We start from the raw sequence: 11,866 nt of genomic DNA on the forward strand, positions 1-11,866 counted from the left end.
TACTTGCAGCCAAAGCATGGGATAGAGCCGTGCACCACCCAGAGCAGGTAAGGCAGTGCAGGGCAGCCTCCCCCTCCTCTCATCCCAGAAAAGGCAGCAAGCAACAGGAATTCAAAGGCAGATCTCCACACAGCTTTGCAAAGCCCTGGCCCAATTATTTCCTTTGTGCTCTCCTGTTTTACAGGAGATGATTCCATACATTAAAATGCTTGGAGGGCCTATAAAATGAAGCGGTTATTGCTGCAGCAAGCCATGTTCTGCACCTCTCGGCATGCTAAGATCAGGGAAGCAATCCCAGTCCCAAAACACTGAAAATTTTGCTGTATGTTGCTAAATACCACGCTTAAAGATTTTGTCTGGTATGAAATAACACAAAATTTGGCAGCCTTACACCAGGCACCCTGGCTCACAGCAGAGTATATGCACAGGCAGATTTTCCTCACAATGGCCACAGTGCTGCCAGTGCATTCCTGGAATGCAGAAATACATGGAAGCCACTGTCAGCGATGAAGAGAAGCCTGCTGTGCCTAATGCACCAGAAAAGCTATTCAAGAACTTGTCCTTACATAAAAATAGCTCCAAAGGGGCTGTGTCAGCTCAGCTGTGCAGCTTTGCAGGTATCTGTGTGCTGTGCCCTGCACACCTGGCCTCACCCTGCACTCCTGGGGACAAACCCACTGGTTCTAAGTGAGGGATTTCAGTTCATCCCCTCATTTGCCCATTCATTTGACTCTTTGGGCTCACAGATTTCACAGCCAGTGTAGAACTGAAATAATTCTGATTCAGATTGTATGAGAGAACATTGTTTGCTCTCCAGAGGATCACACCTGAGATCTCTGTGGTGGGACATGCACTTCCTCACCCAGCTATAATGAGTTGTAAACAGCAACTGCAGGTTTAAAACCCCAAATATCTGAATGCTCCTTTTTAATATTGGTTGGAAAAGTACAGGGTAAACAAACAAACAAACAAACAAAAAACTCCACAACCCTGAATCTCCTTTGTTATAGGTGTTAAACACCTCAAGTCCTATGATACAATCAAGGCAGCTGGCTCTTCCCAGATTTCAGAAATGGTGTTGCAATAGTGGGTTTGAATTCCAGAAGGTGAGCCCATAATGCAAACAGCAATTTCAGCCTCAGCAGCACTTTGCAACGATGCTCTCAATAATGATTTGCAGGAATATTCTCCTGATGGGACAGAGAGCCTGTAATCACATGCTGCATCACTGCTGGCCCTGTCTGGAAAAGCAGCTGCCATAATTCTGTTGGTGTTTCTGATGTAACCCAACAGTTCTTAAAAACAGTTGTAGCTCCCAGAAATCCTTCATGTTACACCACAAAATTACACTGAGTTTCAAGAACAGAATATTCATTTCATATCTCCTAAGCCTTTGAAAAAGAAAAATCAACCTTTAGAAAAACAGCCTATGGAGAGCACTGCAGGGCAGGCTGGGGAGGGTTTGGAGTAATTTGGTTTATTAGAAGGTGTCCCTGCCTATGGTAGAGGTTGGAATGAGATGGTTTTTAAAGTCCATTCCAACCCAAAGCATTCTGGGATTCTTGAACTATTCCTGCTCCTTAAGGGCCATCAAATGAACATGCCTCTCTTGCAGATAACAAGCTGGTCACCAAAAGGGAAGTCAAGAGTAAGGAAACATTATCCTTCCCTCTGAATTTTCTGTGTTCATTCAGTTGTGCCATGATTTTCATGTCTGGTATTTCTCACTTTTTAATCCCTATAAAAATGATTATAGGAGTACTTATTTAAAGAAGGTACTGTAATGCTGAAAGGGCAAAGGCTTTCTGTCTTGAGAACCCATTTATCTGACACTCTAGCAGAGTCCCATGTGTAGAAACTCTCCTGGAACAGACATCTCAAATCAATAATTATTTCATTAATATCGCTTGTTCACCTCTCTCAGATATTTCATCCTGACAGTTCAGCTCTCTGATAAGCCCCATAAAATTCCAGTGTAAAACACTCCAAGCTCTTTCAGTAGCACAAACCCTGCAATGAATTCAATGGGCTCTCCCAGTAAATGCCTCAGAAGAGAATCCCTAAACCCAGTTTTCTTGGCAATAGGAGGCATCAGGAGCCAGGTTTGAGCTGTACCAAGAGCAGATGATGGTGGAGGTGCTTTGTTTAGGCTCAGGCACTAAAACCCATCCTCAATCTGCCAGGAATAAAAGGTCAGTCCTGAGAGAATTTCATCCTTCAGCATGCTGTCAATGAAGCAGGGAACACAAACCCTTTCTGTTCTGCCCACACTCTATGCAAAACCACTCCAGGAAGGTTTGCCAGCTCTGCAGCATCAGCCAGCCTAAACTCAGTCCTGCAGGAACAGCCTGTGGGCTCAGCCACCTCTGAGATCCATGGAAGATGCTCATTTTACTACCCACAAACCTCATATTTGACAGGGAAATCACAGGCAGAGTTTTCAGATAGCAAAACAATAGGAGTGAAACGTGTTGCAAATGCTGCATTTATTCTCCTGCATTTAGCAGCTGGAACCAAGAGTCACACAGCTGGGCAGTCATGAAGATTCCAACCTTCAGGAACCATCATGGAGCACTTCCAGCAAAGACTTGCTCCTCCTAAATCACTGCTTATTCCTCTGCCTCTTTTTCCAAGTTTTTGGGTTTTTTTTTCGCTGAAATGCATCAACATTTCATGAACTGCCCCAAATCAAGGACAGTCTTGGACAAGTCATTTCCAAATCCTCATGGCCAAAATTACCCCACTGCCTAAGTCAGTATTTGAGCAGCTTCCTAGACTCCATTATCCAGAAAATGCCAGGTTTCCAACAGCAGATTTTAAATAGTAAGCCTTTGGTTACTGTTGTCCTAAAATAAAGCTCCTAAAACGTGTTTTACAAGCGTTTTTCTGCTCTCCAGTGACACCTGGAAGTGCTTGGGACTGAAGGAATATGCAAACTACAGATCAGATGCAGAAATCCTTATTTTCAGGCAATTTTAAGAAGCTTATTTCTTAGCTTTACGAGTTATATAAAAATACTACCCAGAAAAAAAAAACTAATAATAATCAATTCTGTGAAAAGGAGAAAACAATCCTTGCCCTGACCCTTCCATATCTTGTGGAGTGGGAATCTATGGTTAAATTCCAAGTAATTGATTAAAAGAAAATCCATGACAGTCCTGATTTTATTTTCATCCCATGATTAAATACACATCATGCCTTCATTAGCAAAAATTACAGATGGGAATAAAACAGATGCCCAAAACACATCCTGCCAGAGTCCTTGAAAATTAAAATTTCCTTGAATTAACCCTACCTGATGCCAAAAATGTCACAGGCTTTTTACTGAGGCTGTTATCAGCAGTGCACTTTGAATCCTTTGTGCTACTCTGCTAAAAAAATTTCTCTGTTTGGATTCCCAGTTACATTTCCTAGCATTCCAGCTGGCTGCTAGGCAGGGGCAGAACACAGGACTACAACAAATGGTAACAAGCCCTTGCTTTTGGCACTCAGATTAGAACCCAACTCTGACCAAATATACAAAGAATCATTCTGGGACTGAATTTTTTCAGTGCTGCTGACAAACCATTCTCCCAATTGAATATATTTCATTTTGCAAAAAAAAGATGCAGCAATAAGATTTCTATCTTGAAAACATCAACAGATGGGTCACAGAGGGAGGACTCACCACTGTGCAAAAGAATGCCTTGATTCCTATCCTGGGAAAGGACTGGAAGTATTTATTGACCCTTAAAGATCTCCTGAGCCCTGGGAATGAGGAGAAGCATGGAAAGTAGGAGAAGCAATTCCCTGATAAGCAAACATGACCTTGCCTGTGAAACTAAACCTGATTGCCTAAGAGGGCCTCCTTGATGTTTGAAAGAACAAGTTTATTGTCACCTGCAAATGTGTTTGTCGAGGCATGAAGAAATCTCATTTTCCTGCCTTTCAAGCAACAGCAATATTCTGAGATTACAAAACAGAAGAAATGAAGGCAACGAAATTGAGCAAAAGGATTGCACAGAGAAGTTTAAAAAATACATATTAAAAAATAAAGGAACAAGGAATGGATAGTTATGCTTGGAATTCTTTTGGATTTATGCAGTTAAAATCCACCCTGAGAAATTCACTGGGAAACTTCGTGTCATTGTGGCTCTAAAGACATTTCCATACAGCAGGTTAATAATGAAGGAGGCATATGTCACACACCAGAGGCTGCAACATCACACCTTTATGTATTCATGAGATCAGGGAAAGGAACTGACCAGGCATGAACACACTCAGGAAAGGGAGACTTAAAAAACTCCCTCTGTGGGAAAAGAGCTGAGCTGCTTCAGAGGAGACACAATTATGCTAAGTCTGAAAATCTGAATTTAAAGTACCAACTGGTCCTTTTTGGAAAGTGCTGTGGATTTTGTGTTCATTTCCCTCCCTAACAGGCACCCTCGTGTTCATTAAAGAGCCAGCACTCACACTGCAAAAGCTTGTTCCCTATTCCACTGCACAAGAGAGAAATGAGATTTTTGCTTTGTAGGATACCTTTACCTCTATAGGTCACTGCTTACCAGCACAGAAATGAAATATCAGATAATCTTTATGTTTCAAACACAAATATCATTCAGTTATATTGGTCTCTGTATTTAGCACATCTGATTTTCCTCTCTCTTGCAAACTTGCAGCTTCTCTGAAACAAGTGAGGTTGTAGCAAGGACACAATTTATGGGCAAATTATGCAAAGCTGAAATGTTTCTAGGGCAATGTTTTATAGTCCCTTAGAGCTCCATACATAGTATTTTACTGTGCACTCCAAAAGCATTTATTTACAGACGTGTCTGAGGTTTTCTGTCAGGTTTAAAGTTCAGACTTTTCTCATCTAATCTAATTTGTCCAAGATGGATGGCCTCACTTTTTTCCTTTGGAAAACCAATGCTGTTACACTGTTTCCAATTCTTCCTCCAAAGCAAAACTTGGGTGTTGGCAGCTCCTCCAGAATTTCAAATCCTGCCAGACAGAAATTGAAATGCTTTTATTAGAAGGAAGTTGTTTTATTCGCCTCTTGGATAACCCTTTGCAAACCATTCTTTATTCGTCTGGAAAACTTGCAAGTCAGTTAATCTGTGAGTTTATAGGACTGTACTGTTACACTGCACCACTGCTTCATACAGCTGAAACTCTTCCATGGATAATAAAAATCCTAGCTGGCTGACTTGCACAAATTAATGGCAGAAAAGATGAGAACTTGCCAGTAATTTCGGTTCCCCAGAAGGGATGGTTGTTTCAGATCCACACCGAGTTTCAAGCCTCAGGCATGAGATTCAGGAGCTGACTGGCACGTTAAAAAAACCCCTAAGTGGATCAAAAGTGATAGAAAAGGTCACAGACTTGCCAGTTCCCTAAACATGGGTAACAATGTTACCCCAATTTCGGAGCAATCAAAGGGTGAACTGGGTCTGGTAATCAAGGACCCAAAAAGTATCAGCCAGCCACACACACACTTTCCCAGGGGAATTAGACTGAAATTCCCAACCTCCAAAGCGTCAGCAAACCTGTCCTCCCTTGGCACTGGCAAACACAGGAGCAGTAATTCCTGAGGAAAACAGAGGGAAGACAGGCTGGAGCATTTACCAATCGCTCCACCTCCTCTAATCCTGATCTGGGAAAGTCAATATGCTAACACACACATTCCAATTCCCTCATCCCTTCCTTCAGCAACCCCACGTTGGCAGAGGGCTCTGCTCAGCTGCCTACCTTCTCTGAACTCGTTCAGCAGCTCCTCCTTGGTCCAGTTGCAAGAGGTGATGAGGAAGAAGCCCTCTGGGTTCAGCACCCTGCCCAGGGATGCCACGTACAGCTGCCGCTTCCGCGCCGCGTCGCTGGGGTCCAGGCTGATGGCATCAAAAGTCCCCTTGTCAATGCAAATGTCAAAGCCTGACAGCTCAGCTGAGGGTGCCAGGAAGTCTTCTACCTAAACCAGAAGTCTGCAGCTGTGAGAACAATCTTCTGCTGCTGAATCTTTAATGCCAAGCAAGAGTTTGGGATACAAAGCTTCAATCCTGACAATGGGTGTGCTCAGGGAGGGGTAACTCACAGTGCCAGGGCAGCTTCTTTCTTCTCCACACATTGTGTGATGATCTATTTGCTGGAATCTAAAGCCCAAACTAACACACTCGAAGCTCATTCTTTAAATCATTATTTGTACTTTGATCCCTGCCATGTGCCAGGCACTGCACAAATGTAGGAGAACAGACAGAGCCTGCCACAAAGAGATTTTACAGCTGACACACAGGAGCAGAGACATCTCACAGGTAGGGAGCAGGAGGGTAGAACAGCACAGCAGAGAGCTCAGAATGACAGGCAGCCACAGAATCCCAGCGTGGCTGAGGCTGGAAGGGGCCTTTGGAGGTCATCTGCTCCTACCCATGCTCCAGCAAGGCCTCTCAAGCTTCCTGCTGTTCAGCTAATGGTAGGCATTCTATCACTTAAGGATTTCTTCCTCTACCTCAAGTCTGAAATTCAGAATGTAGCAGCTAAAATACAGAACTTGCCATTTGGTAAACCACCACCCTGTTCCAAGCAGGGGAACTCTTGTTCGCCTTAATGACTATTACAAACAAAAAACAAATAAAGACCAAAAATCTTCCTGTAAATAGATTTATTTGGGTAGAGTTCTCTCACAAATGACTCTCAAAAGACATCATTCATTCAGTACACTGAGTACATCTGAATATCAATTAGCTCATTTAATCTTGGGCTCAATTGCTTTCTATTTCCTCAATTACCTTTCTCTCAAGACTTACCTTTAATTTAATGTTAGACATCCCTTCTTTCTCTCTTACTTTTTCTGAAAGCTGTATTGCAGAAGGTGAATAATCAATCCCTGTGAGATTCATGTAGCCAGACTTTGCCTAGACAGAAGCAGAGAATCTTAATCAGTGTGCTAACAATTGTTTTTATCCAGCCAGAACATTCCCTACCTATAATCCATCTCATCTCTCCTCCTCTTAATAACAGGAAAAAAACCACAACTCACCTTTTAGTCATTTTTGTACCTGTTACCATTACGAGAGCTCAATAGCTGAATGAGCTGAAATAACTTTATTCTGCCAAAAAAACCTCACCAAAATGACTGGTGACTGAAAGCTGGTTTACGTCAAGTGGAAAACTGAGCACAACTGGGAAAAGTAACACCCTAGAGGGGAACAGGCTCTCTTATCTGCACCAAAAGTAACTTAGAAACCAGGAATTTTCAGTGATGACATGTGACAGATGCTGCAAAATAAGAGAAAAAATCCTGTCTGACATGTACCATGGGAGACTGAGTAATTATTTAGTTTATAACCCAAATTTTAAGAGCCAAAAGATGTAATACGTTGCACTAGAACAGAAATCCACTGCAAAATCATACATTTTTCTAATTATTCATGCTAATGTCTATTTGAATACAACCATTTGCATGCTGCCAGGTGTCTGTATCAGCAATTTTCAGGCAGGTTATGCACCACATATAATAGCACACAGAGACTTTGTTAATCTAAGTTTGTTGGAGATAAGGATAACTCAGTTTAGGGAACTCAGTGAGATCCCAGCAGCCCTTTGGCAAAGCAGGTGGGCTCCTGGCATCAGCTGGAGCTGGGCACGTGAGAGGGGAGCAGGGACACACGTCCTTGCTCTGAGGCAGAGGCTGAAGGGACCAGCTTGGGGTAGAAGGTATAAACTCAGGGTATCCCACGTGTCTGGCAAGATGCAAACCTGATGGAAGAGCTCTGATCCTCTGGCCAGCTGCAGGTTGTCAGAGCACAGACAGGGAGGAGGCTGGGGTTTGGAAAAACACACGGAGTGCTGTTAAGCAAGCAGCTGCCTGTCTGCTTGTTCCAGAGGCTGACTCCCCAATTGCCAGGAAAACGATGAGGAGTTTCCACAACTGTCCTTCCTCCTTGCAGCAGCCCCTCAGGCCTGAGCTCGGTGCTAACCAGCTGTTCTGAACTGAGGGCTAATTGCAGCTGAACACAAAGCCACTCTTGTTTGCATGGGATGGAGAACATTTATTGCTCAGGCTCCTGCCCACGATCCTCCCCAGAGCAAAGCAGGCTTCCTCAGATGCCTGTGCTGAAGGTTTGGGGGTGGAGGAGTGGTTCCCACAACAGCTCCTCTGTTTGCAAAGGAAAGGCTTGAGTCACGTCAGGGAGTTCCCATTCACTCCTCTAGTCTCGGGGGCAGAGAAGGAAGGTTTAGAGATAAACAACATTAAATGCTGCAGAACCTGTAGGGCCTGACTGTGACAGGAAGGGATCCCTCACTTGTGCCAAACGTGACCACACTGCACCCTGCAGCTGCCCTGGAGGTGATTTTTCAGCAGCCTGCTGCTGCTGCTTGGAGCAGGAGATTGAAGAGCAGCAGGAGTTTGGAACATTATCAGCACTGCCCTGGGTTTAGGGCTGACACCCCCACTTGCTGAACACTCTCCACTTCAGAGATGATTCAATCTTCAATAGTGGTGGCTCCTACATCACTTATAAAAATCAGAGGAGGCCAGAGCTTTCTGTGGCAGCAAGGTTTCCTCAGAAGAGCTGGAATTTTTGGAAGGCAAAAGAATTATGTCACGAATCCAAGCTCCCAGATCCCTGAAGTTCACAGGGATAATAAAAACAGCAAGGGGTGCCACTTATGTGATACTTATGTACCCTCAAGCAGCTCCCTTGCAGAGAGCTGCTACTCATGTCCTCTATGACTGAGTTTTTTCCAGTATTGCCATTTCTATCCCATCATGGAGTCCAACTCCAATGGCAGAACAGTCCGATGGTAGCTGCCAAAAGAATTCCAATTTGACTTCAAGCCTTGCAGCTAAAACACAAAAAATTCCTTTTACATCCTTTTACTAAGCAAGTGAGATGCTGAATTGCTCAGCAAAAATAAACAAGCCACTTTTCAAGAGGGAACTGGACTGATAATTTCCTATGAAAGAAAGTTCTGTGAGGTGCTTAATGTAAGGGAGGAGGGTGCTCTCACAGGAGTTAATAGTTTTTAAAAGCTATCAGGCTGTCATTTTCCCATTATAGTATGAAAATTCAGTTCCCATTTGCAAGTGGAGTCAGTATAAAATGGAAGTCTTACAAATAAGATTTTTCTGTTGGGTATTTCAACCATGATAGAGCTATCACTGCTCTCAACAATCACCATTATCAGGCTAATTTCTGTTAGTGAGAAGAGCAGTTTCTGCTTTTGGTGACATAAATTCTCCTGTGCTGTGGTGTAGCAGCTAGTCTCCATAAAGGCTTTAAAATCTTCTAAAATCAAAGTCCATGTTAAATAAAAAATTCCACTTCAAACCAGGCTTTGACTTTCAGTCCTTCCAATTCCTACAGGAACTAATGGAGCCAAAGGGGAATGAAAAACAACAGAAGCTGTGACAATTTGACAGCCCCTTTCTTACCAACTCTCCTGCAGTATTACACCAAAAAAAAAAATCAATCAAAACCAGGAAAAAATACTGGAATCCCTGAACATCTTGTGCACAACAAAAACTTCAGAACACACCTGATCAGATTTCCCACCCTGACAGAAATGGACACTTCTTCAAAAGAAGTGTCAACAACTTTTAAAGTTATTTACATAAAATCCCTTGGGTTTATCTACATTTTTGTATCAACAATGAGTGTTATTATCAGAACTGACTGCAGAGAAAGGGTCTGTTTTTGCACATGAGGGTACTTCGTGAATTAATCAACTTAACTTCCTTATCTGGAGAGTTTAAACAACAGTGGGAAGAAATGCAGATTTAAATGTGGGGAAACAGGAAGATAAAGTTAAAAGGGATGCTCAGGCTGATTGATTTAGAGAAAGACTTCAAATTTTGAAGCGTAAAGTATTGACACTTTTGGTGTTTCACACAGATTACACGACTACCACTACCACTTGTGAGAACTGTATCTGAACTGCTCTGATTCTGTATAAAAAATACACAAAATTTGCAAAATACCAACCAATTCAACCAGTAAAACACCATTCCCAGTCCCAATGTCAAGCACAGAGCTGTCAAGGGGGACCTTGTGCTTTTCCAGCCACCTGATTATGCGCACCATGCTTTCCTCTCCAAACCTGCAAAAAACAAGGGCTCAGGTAATTAAACCAAGGAAAAAAAATGTCGAAAAGGTACAGCAAGTTTATTTCATCACTCATTCTCTTCAGCTTTTGCAAAGCCCTTATTACTGTTACTCAAGTAAAAGCTGCCATAGTTCATATTTCATGTTTGCTTTCTTCAGATGAAAATTAATCCTGCAGCCTTAAAATTCACTGAAACACCAACTCTGGCAGGTGAAAACATCCATATATTAAAAAAGGAAGGAGCAAGGGCAACTTGTGTAGTTAAACCTGAGCTCAGGGATAAAAAGCACATTTGCCAGTAACATACAGCTCAATTACCAGCTCAATTTCTGTGTAATGACACTTGTCCAAGTGCAGCTGAGCAATCTTCACTGTGAAATTGGGCCAGAGAGGAACTGCTGGTTTCAATGGGAAAACTCCCCATCATTTTGTCACTAACTCGTTGTATTGCTGTCTGAGGTTTTGCAATGTCTTTTACGGTAAAGAAACGACAGAAACACTCTGCAGAAGTTATTTTGTTTACCAGATTTCCCCGGTATCTCCAATGTCTTGAAAAGTTTGCAGTTCTCTTTCGTAGGCAGCATCCCAGCTGGAGTTGGGAGGGAAGAAAGGAGAGGATATCATAATTAATACTGGGAAATATTTAGATGAAAGAGGGATGGGAAGAAAAATTGAAAGATAGATTTAGGTTGGATATTTGGAAGAAATTGACTGTGAGGGTAGTGAGGCATTGGTCCTTAGCATAAGAAGAGCATGAACATATGGGAGAGAGTCCAGGGAATGCCTGGAGATCCCCAAAGGCTGAAGCCAGGCTGGGAGAGCGGTGGGTGGATTCACCTGGAGAAAAGGCTCTGGGGAGACCTCAGAGCCCCCTCCAGTGCCTCAAGGGTCTCCAAGAGAGCTGAGAGGGACTTGGGCCAAGGGATGGAGGAACAGGACATAGGGAATGGCTTCAAGCTGAAAGGAGGTAGATTTTGATGGGATATTGGGAATTAGGAATTGTTCCCTGGCAGGGTGGGCAGGCCCTGGCACAGGGTGCCCAGAGCAGCTGTGGCTGCCCCTGGATCCCTGGGGATGTCCAAGGCCAGGCTGGACAGGGCTTGGAGCAGCCTGGGACAGTGGAAGGCGTCCCTGCCTATGGATGGGATTTAAGGTCCCTTCCAACCCAAACTATTCCATGATTCCATGAAAGGCAGAGAGCACTCTATCCTCTGTGCAGCAGTACTACTCTACAGAATCACACATCCTCTAAACAAATAAACAACACATAAACCAGGGACCGGTTCGTGTCGAGAGAGGCACCTTAATCGCCTTCCATGTCCCCTCCCCGCGCCGTGGGCCGGGCCGCCTTCCCCAGCGCGGGTGGCTCCGAGCCCCGTCCCGCCCGTGCCCGTGCCCGTGCCCGTGCCCGCCCCGGTGGGGCACCCGCCCGTTCCCCGGCACTCACTGCTCCCTGGTGCCCAGCACCGAGGGGCTGAAGGGCTCGTCCCCGGCCAGCGCCATGCCCGGCCCGCCCCGGAACCAGCGAGCGCTGCGGGCGGAGCGGCCGCGGCCGCTCCCGGGCGGGAGGAGCCGGGCTCGCTGATCCGGCCGTGAGGGGGGCGCGGGCACCTGAGTGTTTATAATGTTTTAAAACCTGAATCCGGCCCGCTCCGGAGCCTGGCGTGGTTTCTAATGTTTCCCAATCCTTGCGGTCACCTAAAATCCCGTCTGGGTTGGGTGGGGTATGGGGCCACCCGGTCTGTGCAAGCTGTCGCTGGTCATAGCAGGGGTTGTAATTAAATGG

At 44.4% G+C, this 11,866-nt stretch overlaps 1 protein-coding gene across 1 annotated transcript; it reads right to left on the reverse strand.

The window, feature by feature from the left end:
• Positions 1-910: 910 nt before the first annotated feature.
• Positions 911-11,604, reverse strand: EEF1AKMT2 (EEF1A lysine methyltransferase 2). Its single transcript, XM_036385851.2, has 6 exons — positions 11,528-11,604; positions 10,604-10,669; positions 9,960-10,074; positions 6,777-6,884; positions 5,728-5,944; positions 911-4,980 (listed from the first exon to the last, which is right to left on the reverse strand). Exons 1-6 carry the CDS (start codon positions 11,581-11,583, stop codon positions 4,853-4,855), a joined length of 690 nt encoding a protein of 229 aa, XP_036241744.1. The 5' UTR covers positions 11,584-11,604; the 3' UTR covers positions 911-4,852.
• Between the last annotated feature and the right edge of the window lie 262 nt (positions 11,605-11,866).

Source organism: Molothrus ater, chromosome 8 (genome assembly GCF_012460135.2).
Source record: "Molothrus ater isolate BHLD 08-10-18 breed brown headed cowbird chromosome 8, BPBGC_Mater_1.1, whole genome shotgun sequence".
NCBI lineage: Eukaryota > Metazoa > Chordata > Aves > Passeriformes > Icteridae > Molothrus > Molothrus ater.

What these genes read in the sequence shown, in the direction of transcription:
- EEF1AKMT2 (XM_036385851.2), bottom strand. Translation starts at nt 11,583, where the DNA reads ATGGCGCTGGCCGGGGACGAGCCCTTCAGCCCCTCGGTGCTGGGCACC. An exon ending in GTGCTGGGCACCAGGGAGCA is followed by an intron (nt 10,670 to 11,527) that starts GTGAGTGCCGGG and finishes TCCCAACTCCAG; the next exon opens with CTGGGATGCTGCCTACGAAA. An exon ending in GTGTTTTACTGGTTGAATTG is followed by an intron (nt 6,885 to 9,959) that starts GTTGGTATTTTG and finishes GCTTCTGTCTAG; the next exon opens with GCAAAGTCTGGCTACATGAA.